The following is a 20918-nucleotide window of genomic DNA, read 5'->3' on the forward strand; positions in this document are numbered from 1 at the left end:
TTAAAAAAAAAAACTACTCTAGAGTAAAAAAAAAAAAAAGAGAGAGACTTGAACAAAAAACACTGACCTGGAAATTAAGTCGTAGTTTTAGTATTTGAAAGGAAACTTGATTTTAAAAGAATAATTAACAGGTTTATGTAACCCCCTATTTAACCTGCTTATATAATATGTGAAACACCTTGAAGGTATGTGGCATGTGTTTCCAAGTCACTGTGAAAGCGTATGAAAATAAGCAGCTTGTTAAGAAAAGTCCAAAGAGGCATAGCCCAAGTTATGATCTTAAAGGAAACGTTATGAAAAGGTTTAATTTTTGTTACTGAAGATGTTGTCAGATTACATTTTTTGTGTTCTGCATGGACCAGTCATAGCTTTAAATCTAATAAACAAGAACTCTATGATTAATTCACCAGATGTTTCCATTTTTTAAGTGAAGTCCTTATTTTAAAATATTTTCAAAAGGTCTGCCCTGTTGGAGCTGTGATTTTTATAATTCCAAGATGAAGCTAGATGGCAGTTTTATCCCTGATTGCTGAGGGACTGTTCTCTACAAATTAGTCAGAGAGCCCTGAAAAAATCCAGAAGTTTTTGAGTGGCTATGGTATGCAAGGTCTTGTGCTCGGGTATAGGGGGTGGATACCAAGGTGAAGATGAGCTGGTCCCTACTTTCAAGGAGACCCCAAGTGAACTAGAGTCCAAGACTGAGTATAACAATTTTGAAAATTGTTGTCTTCATATCTGCCAGTGTTAAAAACATAGCATTCAAGCACTTACGTATTTCATTAAAAGTAATGAGTGATTGTATGATTACATAACTTGAGGTATATGCATTTTGAGTTCCATTTGTGGCTCAGTGGGTTAAGAACCTGACTAGTATCCATGAGGATGCAGGTTCAATCCCTGGTCTCGCTCAGTGGGTTAAGTATCCCACCTTGCCACAAGCTGTGGTGTATGTCGCAGACGCGGCTTGGATCTGGCATTGCTGTGGCTGTGGCGTAGCCTAGCAGCTGAAGCCGATTTGACTGACCCCTAGCCTGAGAACTTCCACATGCCTCAGGTGTGGCCATAAGAAAATAAATAAAACTAAAAACTAAAAACAAACCAAAAAAAACCTTGCTCTAAGTTTCCCATCTAGCATACCCTTTACATACATTTAATTTTAGGTCTTATACTTATGGAGTTAAGGCTTACAATTTTATTATTAAAATAGATGGCACTTAATATTGTATTTAATATGTTCCAAATACTGTTTTAAAGTTACATACATATGCACATTAGCTCACAAAACATGACCTTTAAAAAATATGCACTTTTTTTTCCCCTGGGAACTTGGGAACTTCCGTACGGTACAGGTGCAACCCTAAAAAGCAATAAATAAATAAATAATGAAAACCATGAGTTTGAAGCCAATTCTTAAGGTGGTGGATTAATTTTTTATTGAATATATGACAGGTTCTAAGAATACACAAATATATAATATACTGCACAAGTTTGTATAAGAGATTTCGGCTTCTTCATTATCATTATGAAAGTTAAATAGCTTATTTTATGAAGCTAGTTACATTTATAATAATAGGTATCAGCTGGTATTTGAAGTTGTAGGCTTTACTTTTTCAGTAAAACATATACATATACTTATGGTAGTAAAAATATTCATTTACTTACTGTTTCTTAGTAAACATTCTTATGATTCTCTGTGCCTTGGCAAATCAACACAATTTGGGGCTTGGATTGTTCACTCAGCTCAAATGTGTAACTATATTGTGCTGTGTTTGAATACTTTCTTACTTTTCTTCCCTAGTGTAAACTTTTGTAAAATCAGATGGAGAAAAAACTAATACTGTATTCTTTGTGAAACTACTGCAGTAGGTATTTTACAGATTCTGTTTTGTTTTGTTTGGTTGCTGACTCTTCTGACCCACAAAGTCCTAGTGACATTTTGAGTATTCTCAGGTGCTCTAAAGACAAAACTCATTTTATCACACTTTAAATATCCTAACTTGATTTCTGTGTCTGTGGCTTGATTAGGAGATTAGGTGATTTAATTTCTTTCACTTGGCTAAGTTCCTCAGCTAATCCTTTATTTCTTGCCTACATAGTTGCTAAGGTCAGGCTTCTTTCCAAGTTTTGCATTTCTTACCATGTTTATTTGTTGAGGAGAAGCGGGGAGCGAAAGCAATGCATGTGCGTTTTGTTGCTCAGCAACCTGCAAGTATGAAGATAGAAGAGGGTCCTTAAAGAGAGACTGGGGCCAAAGATAGTTTCCTGGAAAAATTAAAGTAAGTAAAAGCCATTGCCACGTGGAACACAGTGCATGAGTTTATAAAAATTTAGCCTCATTTGGCTTTTAAAGATGAGAGCTCTTTTTAGGAAATAATCATCACAGGAGCAGTTTCCTTATCTGTGTGGTTCTCTGTCACCCTGTAACCTGTGCCTGGCAGAGTGTAGGTGCCCAGTAATGATTTGTTGATTAATTGAACCAAAGGATGAATGAATGAATGAATGACACATTTCACAGACATTTCTGGTCTTCTGCTTTATTACATTTGCTTTACTGATCTTTGGGGTTGACATCCTATTAAGAATGAGGGAAGAACTGGTACTAAAATAAGTAGTTCCTAAATGACTAATTCTTGATTTTTTTTTAAATGATATATTAGAAACTCTTTTCTTCCAATACAAAATTATCTCGAATTGTGAAGTTATCTATTTGTTGTGAGCAGGGTGAGAGTATTTTCTATCTCTGTATTACGGTGACACCTAGCTATCTTTTTTTTTTTTTTTTGTCATTTCTTGGGCTGCTCCTGCGGCTAGGGGTCGAATCGGAGCTGTAGCCGCCAGCCTACACCAGGGCCACAGCAACGCAGGATCCGAGCCGCGTCTGCAACCTACTCCACAGCTCACGGCAACGCCGGATCGTTAACCCACTGAGCAAGGGCAGGGACCGAACCCTCAACCTCACGGTTCCTAGTCGGATTCGTTAACCACTGCGCCACGACGGGAACTCCCACCTATCTATCTTTATTGCTCATAGTTCTTTTTTAGAAAAATCAACTCATGCATTTAAAAATACTTCTATGGCTTTTTTATATTAATAGAACTTATAGTTAGGGAATTTTTGCTCAGATGTATTTGATGACTATTTGAAACAGGTTTATTTCCCCCCTATAGGTTTCTGTAGTATGTCAGGATAGTTTGGGTTATTAATGAGTAGATTTATATACTTTAGCTTAAGGTGCATTAAGTGGTTGTAAAGAAATTCCAAAATGCGTTAACTTTTCAAAAATGCTTTTCCTCAAAAGAAGTGTTATGAGAAAGGAAACAACGTATATATAAGTCGGAATTCTGTTTTAATAATAGGCACAAAATTTTTAATAGTCGTTCTTTTAGAACAGCAGTTCTCAAACTTTGCGGCCTCAGGAACCATTTTCTGAAAAACTCCACTATACGTTAGTGAGAGAAAGAGTGAAAAAGACAGTTAACATCTTGGCATACTATAAAAGCAGTTTTCACCTTGCCCTGGGGACCTTCAGGGTTCAGGGACCACCTTTTGAGAACCACTGCTGCAGAAGTTGGCAGGGGGTGAGTAGCAATGGGGTGGGAACTTTAACTTATTTTTTTTATATAGTTCTGTGTTGTATTTGAATTTTTATAATTAGCATATATTACTCTTGTCGTTTTAAACCACACACACAAAAAAGAAATTGAAAAGATTGGGGGTGGGGAGCGATGATTATGTCCCAGAAGAAGGTAATACAATTTTTGCTTCAACAATTCTGATTTTAGTACCCATTTTATGATCTCAGAATAAATCTAAATTTCACATTTAACTGATGTGTTTTAAGTAGGATTCTATCCAGAGTATCAACATGAACAAGTAAATAGTGCAAGTCCCAGGTCTTTTGTTGCCATTTTGTCTGGTAAAGATCTGAACTCCCATGGCCTGTTTTTCTCTCCATAGTAAGCCTTTGCCTCTGATTCTCCCACAAAAGGCATTGGCACAGATATGGCTGCTCAGCCCCAATTATCATTTTCCCTGCTAATTCAACTGAATCTGGGAATAGAAAGAACAGAGTCTCATTTAATGCTAAAATTGTCCATGGATACTGTGGCTGTCAGATTAGGAATTCTTGCTAATCCCTGCCCAATTTTACATTTTGCCCAAAATATCTATTCTTATTTTTCTGTTTCCTCACAAATTGGAGAATAGGAGCAATTCATAAGCCTTTTACTTCTGTTATTCTCTAATAAATGATTTTAAAGCATTCAGATAGGGTTTTTAAAATTTACTATCAGACTTTTTGTTTTCAAGGTAGTAGAAATAACCAAAAGCTTGGAAATATAAAGAAGTGAAAATAATTTGGCTCTGGTCAAAGTGTAATTTTCTTTATGAAGAAGCAAACACTAATCAGATAGTTTTCCAATGAGATGTTTAAAACAGAGACCTTAATAAGTTAAATAAAATCCAACCTGTCTATTGAAACAATAAAATGTTATAAGTGGAGTAAAAATGTTCCAATACATTTTCAGCCTATATCTAAATGTTCCCTTCCTAGCTAAGTGGTTAACAAACTGGAATAGGATCCATGAGGATACGGATTCAATCCCTGGCCTCACTCAGTAGGTTAAGGATCCGGCGTTGCCATGAGCTGTGGTAAGGTCGAAGATGCAGCTCAGATCCCAAGTTGCTGTGGCTGTGGCGGAGGCCAGCAGCTGCAGCTCCTATTGATCCCTAGCCTGGGAACCTCCTTATATTACTTGTATTTTTCCCCAAATATACAAGTAATATCTTTTTATTACACTGAAGAACTAGAAAAAATAAAAAAATTAAATCACCTATAATCCCACCACCTCTATATAGCTACTATTAACATTCTGAAATATATTTTGATTATATGTTTAACATCATCAGATTCTACACACTTCATGTAGCCTGATTTTTTTAGTTAACAGAACATCATGGGTATTTTTTTCCATATCAACAGCCAGAAACCTATGTTGTTGTTTTGTTTTGTTTTGTTTCCATGTTGTCATTTTGAATCACTGCATGGTATTTCCTTATAAGTCTGTATTATTCTCATATATTAGATTTTTTTTTTTTTGTCTTTTTTTTAGGGCCACACCCATGGCATTTGGAAATTTTTAGGCTAGGGGTCCAATCGGAGCTGTAGCTGCCGGCCTAAGCCAGAGCCATAGATAGCAACGAGGGATCCAAGCCACCTACACTACAGCTCACAGCAATGCCAGATCCTTAACCCACTGAGCGAGACCAGGGATCAAACCCTAGTCCTCATGGATGCTAGTCAGGTTGGTTAACCACTGAGCTACGACTGGAACTAAAAATCTCCTATTCTTTTTTTTTTTTTTTTTTTTTTTTGTCTTTTTGCCATTTCTTGGGCCGCTCCCGCGGCATATGGAGGTTCCTAGACTAGGGGTTGAATTGGAGCTGTAGCTGCCAGCCTACACCAGAGCCACAGCAACGCAGGATCCGAGCCTTGTCTGCAACCTACACCACAGCTCATGGCAGTGCCAGATCATTAACACACTGAGCAAGGGCAGGGATCGAACCCGCAACCTCATGGTTCCTAGTCGGATTCGTTAACCACTGTGCCACGACAGGAACTCCAGATATTTTTTACTATAATAAAATAATACTTTAGTAAACATACTATTCCTATATCTTTGCATACCAATCTCTTTATTACCTTAGAGCAAAAACTTATCTATGAGATTGCTGGGTTAATGAGGCATGTACTTTTTTTTCAAAAGACTTTTTAATAAAAGTGTAAAATTCCTCTATAGAAAGACTGTAGGCAGTTTATATTCCCTTTTCCCAACCCCAATCCATTCTTGAATGTAATGGGTTTTTTAAAAAATCATTATTATTTTGGTTTTTATTTCTTTGAATACCCTGTGGTTGAGGTTGAACATCTTTTCAAATGCTCTGCATGAGTTACCTTTGCCTATTTTCCTGCCAAGTATCATCTCGCTGATCAATAAATGCGCCTTTATAGTCTTTGTAAAGACATCTACTGCTTGATATATTTAATTTGATGAGTTTTCTTCTTGTACATTTAAGAATTGTCAGTTATTATAATTACAATAAGTATAATACAATATGATGTAATTATCTTATAAGGGTTATAAGACCCTCTAGAGACTATTGTGTTAAGGTTTGGGGCTTTTTTGATACAGACCTTTCTCTTTGTCTCCTGCCTTTGGAGAGAGGAGCAAATATTTCTACATAAAGCCAATTGTCTAAGTAGCAGGTATACCACCATTCTCATAAAGTTATAAAAATGTTAAGACATATTTGTGGTTTGTTTTTTTTTTTTTTAATTCATATGCTCTCTGACCCGTTCTCTAAGACTAACACCAGCACTGCAGCAGAAGTTTGGCAGCAAATCCATAGGGGAGAAAACAAAATCCTGTGCTGACATTTTTCTTACCGTTGCTGCTGCCTTTGGTCTCCTCAGGAACTTATTGTATTTAATACAGCTCACTGTTCTTCCTGTGATCCGTGTGATCTCACCCCCATGTCCATCCCCATGAAAAATGAGTTGTCTAACCCTAGGCTGTATTTCTGTTTATTTTCAGAGCATCCACATACTGGAGAGGACTTCTTCCTCTAGCACCGAACCCTCTATAAGTCGGCAACTGCTGGAACCAGAGCCGGTCCCTCTGTCCAAGGTCAGTGGCTGAAGGCGGTGCTCTCTCAGGTGGCAGGATGCCTGCCTGGGGCTAGTTGAATTAGAACTCTTACACCTGACTCCCCTAAGGTAGCTGTGACGCCCACTGTAGAGCTGCTCTTCAACTTCTTTGTGTGTTTTTTTTTTTTTTAATCTTATTTAGGGCCACACCCATGGCATATGGAAATTCCCAGCCCAGGGATCAAATCAGAGCTGCAGCCACCAGCCTACACCACAGCTCACGGCAACGCCAGATCCTTAACACACTGATTGGGGCCAGGGATCCTCATGGATACTAGTCGGGTTCTTAACCCACTGAGCCATGATGGGAACTCCTATTCTTTCTGCCCCCAGGATGTAGGGTTTCTTTGACCTACATCCTGCATAATGAGGGAAAAGATGAAAGTGTATTTGCTGGGATTTGTAGGGTTACATAAAAATGTCCAGAATTCTCTTTGTGTTAAGGAAAAGGGCAAGAGAAACTATTGTCATTCCATGTTGGAGAGGTGAGCTAATATTTCTATATCAGGCTAATAGAAAAAAAAAAAATCACTGGGTCCAGCAATAACAACAACAACAGATATAGTTATTGCCCACACACTGTGTACCAGGGGCTATACTCAGTGCTTAAATGTGTGATCCCATTTAATATAATCTTTATGAGCGGCTCCATGCAGTGTAAGTATGTACTACATTCTACAGATATGGAAGCTGAGAATAACTTGCCCAGGGTCAAAAACTGCAGAGCAAGGATTCAGACTTAGATTTGTTTAAAGCTCTGTCCCACCTGCAGGGCATAACAGACCCTAATCAGAGGGGCTGTTGTGCATTCAGCGTTCTGGCCCCTTCTTACATCTGGGCTTCCCAGCAATGAGTTCTGAGAGAAACACTGCAGCTTATGCTGAAGACCTTCTCTGCTCCATGGAAGCAGTGTTCCCTCCCCACAGCCTTCTCTTCCTTGGACTAGGGGAACATTTAAATTCACTAATGTCTAAAATGCAAAAAACAGAAGTTCCCATTGTGGCTCCATGGTAATGAACTGAACCAGTATCCAGGAGGACACAGGTTCGATCCCTGGCCCTTCTTGGTGGGTTAAGGATCTAGTGTGGCCATGAGTTGTATTGTAGGTGGCAGATGCAGCTCAGATCTGGCATTGTAGGCCGGTGGCTATAGCTCTGATTAGACCACTAGCCTGGGAACTTCCATATGCTGCAGGTGCAGCCCTTAAAAAAAAAAAAGAAGAAGAAAATTCCAGGAGGTATGCCATCTTGTTCATTGCCATCCCTTGCTTGATTCCTTGAGATTTTCCAGTGGAATGGTTTCCCTATTGAGAAGCTCAGAAAATAGAATTCATGGGGATTTCGAATCCAAAACAGCACTTTATTTTCCAGAAAGGTTAACTTGCAGGTTGTATAACTGATCCATCCACGTTGCTTTTCCTAAGCAGAATCCTTTATGAAACAAACATTCTACTCCACTAGCATTGCAGAACGTAGACACTTGTACCTCTTTCTACTTGGAAGGCAGGACAATCTCTAAAGTTGATCCTATCAGACAGGAGTAGACTGCTAAACTAAAAAAGGGGGGAAGTTATTACACTATAAAAATCACTTAGAAATGAAAAATGATCTTATTTCTATTCGAAGGGCAAACAAAGTATGTCTACTTGGTAAATACAACTAGTATTCTCTTTTAAACCTCAGTTCTCTCATATATGCAGCTAAAGGACAGAGAGATCAACAAAGGGGTGACAGACAAGGCAGTGAACATTGATTGAGCACCACTTTGAACCAAGCAACGGGATTAGTACTTATATTCTCTCACTCACTCAGCCCCCAGTTTGATGCAGTGAGTTCTGATATTATCCTCATTTGATTGGGAAGGAAGCCGAGTCTTGGAGTATAAGTGAGTTGTCCAGAGTCAGGTAGCTGGGAGCATGTGTAGAGAGCACTGGGAAACAGAGACCATTGTAGTGGAGGCACAGAGAGAGGAAGCTTGGAGAATGATACACAGAAATGGAAAGGAGAGCTGCTGCCATTAAAACAAGGACAGAGCAACATGCACGCAAGACTTGCTCTGGCCCCTTCTGGCCCCCCAGCTGCATCTCCAGCCTCTTTGGCACATCACTTCCTACTCCAGCGACATCCACCTGCAGGCAGGTCCCTCCACTGACCGGGCTCTCTCTCTCCTCTGCTGTTGGGCATCTGCTTCTTCCACCAGGCCTGCATGGAAGGCTCTCCTACTCCCCTCCCCTTCCTTCATTTGGCTAAAACTCCAGCTTCTTTTAAGTTACGCTCATAGGAACCCTTTTGTAAATGCCTCTCGTGCACTTGTTGTCTCCCTATCCAGACCATCCTCAGCCCCAGGCTGTCTTGTGTAGCCTGTCTCGTGCTTATCACAGTCATTTCTTTATTTCACATTTTTCCTTTATGTCAGGTTGCCTTGCAACCTGAGGCTGGGCTTGAATGTCTGTGATTTGTTGAGGGAGAACCCTCAGGAGGAAAGGGGTGAGCGCAGAGGTTAGGACAGGTACTGGTGCTAAGCAAGAGGCTTTCACCTGGAATCCACCCTCAGCCTGATTTCATAGTGAGCTCTGGAGCATGAATTATATCACAGAGTTGGTCTCACCCTGAGGCAAGGAGGACTTCAGTTACTTGTGTCTTTCAGTCTTTGAGAGCCATGGGGGGCGGAAATGCTACAGCTTAGCTTCCCAGTGCAAAGACTCCACCTTGGCCAAACAGCAATGCCTGGTGGGAGGAAGGAGCTGTTAGCCTTAGCAGTTCAGAGTGCTCACAGCAGCTGGGACATGGGTCCACTAGCCTGATACAGGAATCTGATAGGGCACCAACAACATCCCCTCTTCCACGCATTTGCCTGCTTGGATCTTGCTGTGAACCTAATACTCTCGTTATGTTTTTGCATTAATAGATAACACATCTTCTGAGACCCCATGAAATCAGAGAGCCCCATCTAGTCCAGACACCATAGCAACAATATTATTTGAAGTACACACAGTCCTTTCTCAGGATCTGTTCAAATTTGTTGGTGCTTTCACTTCCTAAAGCAGTTCACTTAACCCCACACTCCCACACCCCCCACACTCAGAGAATATACCCTTGAGAAAGGAAATGTCTTTTTTTTTTGCAAATGAACAGACTAAGGGCTGTTAACAAGTTATCAAGTTAACTTTCTCTTTTTAGGTATTGTTATTAGCCCAAAGGTATTTTCAAAACTTCTCTAATAGCAAAAGTGTTTGTATATCTGATTCAGGTACTGATTGATTACATTAGGGCTTTTGGCTCTGTTTCTATTCTAACTACACCTTTGAAAGTTGGTAACTTTTAAGCAGAAAATGAATAGCAATAGAAATTATGAACAAAATGACTCAACTTTCAGAAAGGAATTTTAGCTTTCTCAAGAAAGACCTGGTCTACTAAGCAGAAAGATGGATTGTACCAGGTACTGAAATGGTATGTTTCATTTCTGACACACCTTATCTGTAACATGATCATCAGTATTTATAATTGAAATAGAGTTGTTTTCTCTGGCTTTATCCTTTGCTTTTTTTTGTTTGTTAGACAGTTTATTTAACTGTAAGAACTATATTGGGATTTGCCCAAGTTCTTTTGCTGGGTTTGATAATGCTGTGTCAGAGCATGTAGAGTTATTTGTTCAGGGTGCTGCATTTATGTTTAAAATATACATTTTAAACTTTTTCCTTTTTCTGTCTTATCTATCCACCCCCCCCCTTGCCTCCTCTGTAGCTAAACTTTCAAACAAGAAAAAAAAATGTCTGTGATGGAAATCAGTAGCCATAGTTCCACAGGGACAAGCTATTATTACATTCTGAGTTCAATTAGAAAAAAATTCAAAAAGCATTTGTACTTATTATTAAATGTTTCCATTTTTACCAGTAATCCAGAGTATTCATCTCACACACACACACCCCCACACACCCACACACTGAAAAAAAAAATGAACTCTAGCCTTCAGATGAGGTAAGATCTAGCGAAAAATAAAAAATGCTATTCTTGGAGTTCTCGTAGTGGCTCCACGGTAGCAAACCCAACTAGTATCCATGAGGATGCAGGTTTGATCCCTGACCTTGCTCAGTGGGTTGAGGGTCAGGTGTTGCTGTGGCTCTGGTATAGACAGTCAGCTACAACTCTGATTTGACCCCTAGCCTGGGAACTTCCATATGTTGTGGGTGTGGCCCTAAAAAGACAAAAAAAAAAAAAAGAAAGAAATGCTATTCTTCTAGAGATGGTATCCATGGATGGGGCTACTAAAAATAGAAATGTCATTCAATACAGCTGATAGTCTAAGAACAGAGAGAGCGCTAATGAATATATGTACAATATTAGAGAGTTATTCTTTTAATTTTTTGATTATACCAAGACTTTATAAAGGAAATCAGTAGAAATGCATCACTTATGGAATAAAAATTCATCATTTTCATCTATTCTGTTGGTAAGAGTAAAAAGCCAAAGATACTGGACTTTTTATGAGAACCTATTTTCTTCCATTATTCTGACATTATTATTATTATTATTATTATTATTATTATTATTATTATTATTATTGTCTTTTTGCCATTTCTAGGGCCGCTCCCACGGCATATGGAGGTTCCTAGGCTAGGGATCTAATTGGAGCTGTAGCTGCGGCCTACGCCAGAGCCACAGCCATGTGGGATCTGAGCCATGTCTGCGACCTACACCACAGCTGACGGCAATGCCGGATCCTTAACCCACTGAGCAAGGCCAGGGATCGAACCCGCAACCTCATGGTTCCTAGTCGGATTTGTTAACCACTGCGCCACAACGGGAGCTCCTATTCTAACATTATTGATAAACAATGCTCACCTGTGGAATTTCAGCTGAACATGAAAAAATTAAAATGCTTTGCTTTGTGGCAGTCCCATCATGGCACAATGGAAACAAATCTAACTGGTATCCATGAGGACACAGGTTTGAACCCTGGCCTTGCTTAGTAGGTTAAGGATCTGGCATTGCCATGATTTGTGGTGTAGGTCGCAGATGCGGCTCAGATCTGGCATTGCTATGGCTGTGGCACAGGCCAGCGGCTACAGTCCTGACTCAACCCCTAGCCTGGGAACCTCCATATGCCAGAGGTGCAGCCCTAAAAAGACCAAAAAAAAAAAAAAATGCTCTGCTTTGTATTCCTGATGATAATGGCTTTTATTGTCCAAAAAACATGACATAAAGCCTGAAATTGTCTCATCAGAAATACATTTTTTAATCACTGTATCTAATTAAGAGTTCTGACCAGATCAACCACAGTTTCTGACAGTATTCAAGTAGCAAATTACTTTGGGGATTGTTTTCTTATGTTAGGAGAACTTTACAGATATTTTAAAGGGTTCTTAATGTTGCCAAATGAACACTAGTAAATGCATTTCCATGAGGGAAGTGGCTCATTCACTAGGTACCCCTCAGAGATGACCAAAAAGATGGAGATATGGCACTGGTCTCAGATTCATTTTCAGGGGTGGTGGTGGTGGTTGGACTGGCCTTGGGTAGAGTAGAAGCATGATTCTGGCTTTAGAGGGCTCTTCAGAAGCTGGGAGTGTCTCCTAGGCTGCATGATGTTCGCATGAAGCGATGTTCCGCCACATCTCCAGGAAACAATTTTCTATGACAGTCCCACTCCATCAACAGATACTTGGACTTAAACATAGATTCGACTTGGCTATAGCGCCAGCAGCTTCTGAGATGAAAGGAGAAGAGGCATGGATGGTAAACACACAGCCTCTCCCCTCCTGTCCTCATGGCCGATGTCAGTAACTGAACATGGCCCTTTGCCCCAGGTCCTGTCAGAGCCACACTGTCCTGTAGCAGGTTCTGGGCAGCCACCACCAGACATGTGGGCCAGCAAGTTCACCTGCCCTGAGATAGAACCCATCACCATTCCCGTGAAAACCTTTGTGCCGTGGCCTAAGCATGATTTTCGGCAGAACCTATCTTCTCAGCAGGCAGCTCATACAGCATTTTGGGATGCGTTCTGCAAAGGGGCCCAACCTGATCTGGAAGCGCATCCAGCTTTCTAGAGTGGAGTTATGCTGAGAGAATCTGTTCCCTGCGCCGTGGACAGGACTGTAGCAGTTGTGCATGGCATGTGACCGTGTTGCTCCTGCCTTTACTTCTGCGTAATTGTGCCCTGTGGCTGAGATCTAGACTATGAGTGTTTGCCAGGTCATTGGTTACTTTAGAGCTGTAGGGGCCCTCAGAAATCACCTGGGCCAGTGATTTTAAAACTCAGGATATTGATGAGGAGCAGATACCTAACATAGAAGGAGGCCCAGCTGGCAAAGTGGAGACAGGCAGCTGTCCCTCAGGGCAGGACCAACATTGCCAGATCTTCGGCTTTCACAAAACCATAGAAATTTGGATTTTTAAAATCTGAAATCTTATAATTTTTTCTTTCTGGCTGCACCCATGGCATACAAAAGATCCTGGGCCAGGGATCAAACCCAAACCACAGCAGTAACCGGAGCCATGGCAGTGACAACACTGGATCCCTAACCTGCTAGACCACCAGGGAGCTCCCTGAAATCTCTGATTTTTAAATGTTGACAATTTATTTTTAGAACTTTTTTTTTAACAGTGTAGATGAACAAACATATCCTATGAAAGAGGAAACCATGATTTAGCCTGTTTTTAACGGAGGAGAATCATAGTGAGGACTCCAGAATCCTAGATGTCTGGCCATGCAGTCTGGTGCACTTGCCACAGGCTCCCAAGAGTGTGTGTGTCTCAGGATGTATGTCTTTGAAGGCATGGACTTCTTGGTGTGTGTTTGGCATGGCAAATGGGGCTTTTTACACACGCTCAAATGCATGCAGCCTCATGTAGAGGAAACAGATGCCCACCCACTGTTCTGCTCTTCAGCTTACAGGTTACAAGCCGCATAGGCTGTTGCAGCCTTTTCATTACTACACAGAAAGCCAGACCCACACACTAATGCAATGTGTTTCATCAAAACCATCTCATTTAAAAACTTTAATGTGTCACTGTAAACCAGCTATGATGGAAGATATAAAAATCAGTTTAAAAAATCATTTCCAAATAAATAAATAAATAGTAAAAACTTCATTGTGCCTCTGTGCCCAAAGATGAACTGTCTGGAAAAATGCCTTTGTGTGTGTGTGTGTGTGTGTGTGTGTCTTTTTAGGACTACACCAGCAGCATATGGAAGTCCCCAGTCTAGAGGTTGAATCAGCCACAGCTGCTGCCTATGCCATATCTGAACCTCATCTAAACCTACACCACAGCTCACAGCAGCACCAGATCCTTAACCCACTGAGCAAGGCCGGGATCAAATCCATGTCCTTATGGATACTAGTTGGGTTCACTACCCGAGCCATGATAGGAGCTCCTGAAAAAAAAATGCATTTTAAACCTTCTGAATACAGGCAATCAAAATCCCATTCTAGCCCAGACTCCAGCTCCATCCATCTCATCTCTGATGGACCATATACCCCCAGGTAGACCAGGAAACTCATCTTCTCTTCAGTTCTAAGTGCATAGCTGTGTCTAACGTCCAGAATATTGTTCATATTTGTGGTGGATATGAATCCGCTTTAAGCGTATCATCAAACACTGAGAAATGTGTGGTTTGTTTTTCTTCTTTTCTCACAGGAAGCTGACAGCTGGGAAATTATAGAAGGGCTGAAAATAGGCCAAACCAACGTCCAGAGACCAGACAAACATGAAGGTTTTATGCTGAAGAAGAGAAAATGGCCTTTAAAAGGCTGGCACAAGGTAACAGTTTTGTCATGTTCATCTTCAGATTGTCTTTATAAATAAAGAGGCTCTAGTTGGTGTCATTAGGTGGGAAACCAAGAATGGTTATACTTAGGAAGCTAATTTCAAGGCCTTATTTTAACCATACAGGCAGCAACCTATCATACCTATTGAAGTCTGAGATTTGTAATATCTGAATGCAGGGAAAGAATATTCTACAAGGTGTTTAAGATCAGTGGACATGTTGTTGTCCACTCTGCTTTTTTCTCTTAAGTTAGTATAAATATGTTCTTATTAAATATTCTTCTAAGTATGTTTTTAAATGCATGCATGTATTCCATTGGATGGATTTATACTATATATCCCCACTTTTTTTTCTTTTTTGGCTGCAGCCATGGCATATGGAAGTTCCTGGGCCAGGGATCGAATCTGAGCTACACTGTGACCCACATCACAGTTGCTGCAACGCCAGACCCTTAACCCACTGCGCTGGGCTGGGGATCAAACCCGTGCTGCTGCCGAGACAATGCCAGATCCCTAACCTGCTATGCCACAACAGGAACTCCCTATCCCAACATTATTGAACCAATTCCCTATTGCTGGATATGCAGAATATGTCTAATTTTTTACTGGATGATGTTGTAGTGAATATTCTCATACACTACACGAATTTCCATTTAAGTTCTTGGGATAAATGCCTAGAATTATTGTCACCAGTGCAAACTAAAGATGGAAAATCACTGATCTTGGAAGTTTGTTTATTGCCCTTTAACATTTGTGGTTTATTTCTCTCTACTCCATATCCTTTTTCCATCTTCAGTTTTAATTATGGAGAAAATATTTTGCACTATATTGTTGCAGTTACAGACTTAGCAGGACTTCTGTGATGCTAAAGAGAAGAAAGTCATCTTCCATTTTCAACAGAAAGCCCTTTAATAGACCACCTGCATCTTCTCCGAAGTCCCTGGAAGGACACTTGATTACTTGCCACACTTGCTGATGGATTTCATCTCAGGGCATGTGGATTTCTGAGCGCAAATGGCTGGGTAGTCGCTGCCCACTGGCCCAAGCAGGGAGGTTATGGATTATGACATCCTTGAGGAAATACATTTTTTGCAGTTTAAGGGAAGGACTTAAAAATTAACAGATGGGAGACAGTGCCCCCATCCCCTCTCTCTGAGGATGGAATAAAAACATGTCAAGAGTCTTCTTCCCTCTCACTTGTCAGAAACCTTGGCAATCTCCCTTGAACCCAGAATATCATACCAGTGCCAGGAGTCTCTCGGCACCCTTGTTCTTTCTTGGATTTTGGCCACTTGTCATACTCTTTCCCAGAATCACCTCTGCCTTTCATTCTGACCTTACCACTTTGCAATTCCTCCAAGTGGCCTTGCTCATCTCTCTCTCCATGACTATCCTATAGGTTATCTCCACTAAAATTCTTGGATAGGTAGAAGTGGAAAAATAGAAAAAAAAAATCAAAGAAATACATTTCATCTGAATTGGTAACTTTTGTTTTGGGTCCAAGTTTTAGTAAAATTGGCTGTGGTTCAGTAGCAACTCTTTCTGGACCATGCCTGAGAACATTTGGCTACATAAATTGTAGGGGAGTCCCCCTTGCATTGCCTTTTCTCCTGGTCTCTAATTACGTCAGATATGTGTTCAAGCATCAGCCCATTTGATTATCCAAATCAAAGACAAAGGAGTGTTTTTCAGCTATAGAGATGCTTTCTTCCTCCGTGGCCCCCACCAGAATCTGTAACAAAGGGGTTCCTATCGCCTTCTCTGAGTTCTGTGCAGGTATCCCCAGGCCTTCCTGCCCGCCACCTCAGCAGCTAAGAGTTCCTGAGTCACCCAAAAATTTCACCACAAAGTAATTTTCCAGCCATAGAAAGACTCTCCATATCTGCAGAGACTAGAGGAGGGCACTGGACCCATTGTTTGATGAGGTCCTGGGAGCTGTGTGTTCTCCTGTCAATTGTCCATGGACAGGAAATCAACAGCAGAGAGTTTCTGAGGCTTGTGGAACAAAAATGGCTAGACTCATTTGGACTGGACCAGGAATGCCTTGGAGGAGACAAAAATTGCCCCAAATATAGATATCTTTTACCCCCTTAGTATAGTTCAGAACTAATTTTTAATCTCTTTTACTAATGGTGAAATACAAGCATTTTGCTAAGTGGAGATGCAAGCATATTGATAAGGCTTTTTTTAACTTTCCAGATAATTCATTATTCATAGCTCCAGTCCACTGGCTTCTGTAACAGGCATGGGCATTTTCAGGAATTACCCATTGTAGTCAAGGAAGTGCAGGAGTTTATCTCCAAGGTGAAAAATTCCCTGTAGACAAGTTCTCACAGAAGCACTGTGACCTAACTCAGTTTACTCTCATTTCTCACTTTCAAAAAAACCCTAATGTAGTTCATTCAGAAAGTCTTAGTTGCAGGCCCTGGATTCCCTCCCCTTGCCACCAATATTAGGAAAAACTGGTGATGGATAACCAACAGGGATCTACTGTATAGCACAGGGAACTCTACTCAATATTCTATAATAACCCACATGGGAAAAGAACCTGAAAAAGAATGAATATATATGTATAATGGAATCACTTTGCTGTACACCTGAAACTAACACAACATTGTAAAGCAACTATACACCAATAAATAAATTTTAAAAAAGAAAAATTGGTGAAAAGATTCTGTCCCCATTGGATTATGTGGAAAAGAACTCTATAAATTGTATGGAACTCGAACTCAAATTACCTTACCATTTAATGTAATGGACTGTGGCCAGGTGTGCTGAATGCAAATACATGAAAATGATTAAACGTACTGATTACTAAATGCCATTCAGTGTTAGACCCACACTTGTGAATGCATGATGTAATTCAAAATACTGACAGTAACCGGGGGTTATTTGGTTCTTGCAGCGTTTTTTTGTCCTGGATAATGGAATGTTAAAGTATTCAAAGGCACCACTTGATGTAAGTAGCACACAGGACACGTTTCAAAGATTGCTTTAGAATTCAGCTCCAAGTGAGTCACCAGCACAGTGTAAGCCTTGTACCATAGTTACCAGCTCTGTGCTTTTCTGTACCTGTAAGATTTAACAAGCTACCAAACTTCCACGTTGCAGGGAAGGTATGCTTTATGCCTATGCTCAAGCTAGCATAAAATCTCAAACAGTTGCATGATAATTTAACTATGTGATGTACATTGTTTAAAACAGAAGCTTAAACCTGAAAGTGACATGCTAATAAAAATCACCCTTTCTGTCTTGGAGAAAAAACCTAAATAGACTTTTTTTTCCTGCATCTCTCAGTAAACTGTGCTTTACATGCTTTTTTTGAAATTTAAAGCACACTTGTTCTCATCGATGTCCTTTTAAATCCTGTCTTACAAATTTCATTTCTATTCATTCTTTTATCTTGGGAATCCCAACTCTAAAATTATTCCAGATTAGTATTCTTTAATATAAAAGGTCATTGTTTGCATGCAAAACTAGAAAATGCTCTCCTTCTTATCATTGTGGTGTAGGAGAAATAACGGAGAGCTCAGACTTTAGTTCTGTCCACAGCTCTTTCACTGAGTCAACTGTGTGTCCTTGATCAGATGAGGCAGCCAGAAAGAAGAGCTGGCCGCCCTGTACTCTTGGTCCCAGCTGTCCACTTCTGCCCCAGCAGCTGTCAGCTAGCTGATTACTTGGGGATGTTCTGGGTCACAGGTCAGAGACTGACCATAGTTATTTTAGGAACCAGTAAAGATATCTTTGGGGGATATAAACTGTGCGATCTAGAATTATGAAGAATTAACATTACAGACATGCCAAAAACAAGAATAAGGGATGAATAGTCTTCCTTATTAAAACTGGTGTGAAGTTACTGCAACTTCAGCTATCCTCGGAGAAAGCACCTTAACTTCAGAACCTTAGTCATTTTTGTCAAGGAGGGGTGATATTCCATTTCCTAGAGATAAGTTAAAGATTACATCAAGCTCACTTTAGTACCAAAACACATCAAATTACATATCCTTCCAGCCTATTTACTAGTTTTTTGATTTCAGATTCAAAAAGGGAAGGTTCATGGAAGCATCGATGTCGGACTCTCTGTCATGTCAATTAAAAAGAAAGCACGGAGAATAGACCTTGACACAGAAGAACACATCTATCATTTGAAGGTAAAGTCACTTTTCAAGAGTTGGCTCTGCCAGTATTAGGGGAGATCAGTGGTAAACAGGAGATTGGTTTCACCATTACCTACTCCTCTTGTTCCCTGTTTTAGGTGAAATCCCAGGACTGGTTTGATGCCTGGGTCTCCAAACTGCGCCATCATCGACTGTATCGGCAGAATGAAATTGTGAGATCACCAAGAGATGCTAGTTTTCACATATTTCCTTCAACCTCCACAGCTGAATCCTCACCAGCTGCTAATGTTTCTGTGGTGGATGGAAAGGTATGACTTTGTTATTTAAAAACCAGTCCAGAAATGGCCTGGAAATTTATGCAACGTGTTTACTGAATCTCATTAGACAAGCTAGAAAGAGAAGATTTGCTTTGTAATCTAGTGCTCAGAAGACAATGGTGACATTTAGTGTCAAATTAATTACAAGTGTTTAATCAACCAGGACCTACATGTAGCACAGGGAACTCTATTCAATACTCTCTAATAACTTATGTCATTACAGTCTGAAAAAGAATGGGTATATGTATATGTACAACTGAATCGCTTTGCTATACACCTGAAAGAAACTAACGCAACATCCTAAATCAGCTGTACTCCAATATAAAATTTTTAAAAAATCTTAATAGTCAATAGCATGTGTAGAGTAGATAGAAATGTGGATCATCAATAGACTTGAGTTACTTTTCCTTTCTATGAATGGACTGTGTGCTAATTTTATATGGCTTTATAGGAATATTAGAAAGTAGAGTGAACATTTGATTAATCAGCACCTAGAAACTGCTGTCTTCCTGGGTAGTAATAGGAAGCCCACAAGGTTTTGAAAATGAGCTGTGACATATACATGACCATGGAAGAGACCAGAGAATTTCCCCATAAGGTTAATGCAAGTGGGCTAGAGAATGTGACAGTAATATAAATCATGGCCTATTTGAATAGCTAGCACTATGTTAAGCATTGGACATAGATTCATCTCTAATCTTTATAATATACCGAAAGCTCACAGGCAGTAAATAATTTTTCCAGAAGTTATGTAGATATTAAGCAAGACATTGAGCCAAGGTCTGAGTCCTCATCTCTGTTTCCAAAATCAGTATCTTTTCCATTGTACCAGGTACCAGATTAAAGGAGGCTAAAGCTGTTCTTTGGGCTGTATTAAGAGTTCTTTTTCTATGTTGCTGGAAAGCTAGAGGTGTTGCCTGTTAAAAGTCAAGGTTAAGACAATAGGCAAGGAGACAGCTGTTTCTGCCTTTGATTAGGTTTTCTGAACCGTAGCCACATTGTACTACCCAGGGGTCTTCCAGCTTCCCACTTGGCATCTGATATTGAGACAAGGATATCTGTGAGTAACTGTCCGCCACAAAGAATTGGGTTCAAGGGCGTTTCAATGAAGAGTCTGCTTTTCCCTATTTTCCTACATAGAGATATATAGAATAACACATGTGCAAGTTTCCTTTGCAAAGCATTGTAAAACCTCATGGAGGTTTATGCGAGACTGGTCAAATCAGATGAGATGAAATGTAGCTATCTTCAGTTTTTGCTATTTCCACAGAAATTATTTTGGTCATGTTGGTTAAATCCCATTAATTGTATTTCACAAGACTCTCAAACTTTATTTATTCTGAAATATCTCTCTCCCAGGAACAGGGTGTTGAGTTAACACTAATAACCAACCACTTCTGGAATGGAAGGAAATGAACCAGGAGGCTGGGTAATTAGGAAGGAGGGCGCTTCCTGAATGACCTGGCACAGGATGTGAAGATGGTTCCCATGTTTTTCTGGGCTTCCTGTGCTCTCACCACACAATAGAATAAATCCCAGCATTAGTCAAAATTAAACAAAAAAATGTATCCCAGATGGACATTTTAAAAATACCAATGTTTAGTCCTTTGGCTCTTTCGGCTTCTACCTATGTCTTTAGCACAGAGTGTTAATAAAAGATGTATTCTTTTCATCCCTTGTGTTCTTTATTAAATAACTCTGGTGATATCTGAGAATAGAGAGCTGAAACCAAATCCCCCCACTGTGTGCCTTGGATTAAGACAGCTCTGCAACTCTGTTGTTCATAGATCTGTTGCTCTAGTTACAAGTAACATACCTCTAAGACCCAACTCGGTGAAACATTTCTATTACATTATCAAAATGCAATAAAGAGTAAAAAGAGCTTTTCATCAGTTTGCTTGCATTCTAAGCATCAAATTATTCCTGAACATAAATTGGTGTGTGGCCCTGTGCAGGTAATAAATTAAGTCTAGGTTTGCTAAGTAAGTGCATCCTTCACTTCGTATGATT

General features: G+C 40.0%; 1 protein-coding gene across 16 annotated transcripts in view; it reads left to right on the top strand.

The window, feature by feature from the left end:
* OSBPL6 (oxysterol binding protein like 6) overlaps nucleotides 1-20918 on the top strand; it is a 228556-nt gene that overhangs the window by 151432 nt on the left and 56206 nt on the right. For all 16 annotated transcript variants that reach the window (XM_021075890.1, XM_021075883.1, XM_003483690.4 and 13 more), the window contains 5 exons: nucleotides 6595-6687; nucleotides 14345-14467; nucleotides 17379-17432; nucleotides 18511-18624; nucleotides 18729-18899. In XM_021075890.1, coding sequence (XP_020931549.1) covers nucleotides 6595-6687; nucleotides 14345-14467; nucleotides 17379-17432; nucleotides 18511-18624; nucleotides 18729-18899 — 555 coding nt within the window. The remainder of the gene's footprint in view (nucleotides 1-6594; nucleotides 6688-14344; nucleotides 14468-17378; nucleotides 17433-18510; nucleotides 18625-18728; nucleotides 18900-20918) is intronic.

This window comes from Sus scrofa, chromosome 15 (assembly GCF_000003025.6).
Source record: "Sus scrofa isolate TJ Tabasco breed Duroc chromosome 15, Sscrofa11.1, whole genome shotgun sequence".
NCBI classification, from domain to species: Eukaryota; Metazoa; Chordata; class Mammalia; order Artiodactyla; family Suidae; genus Sus; species Sus scrofa.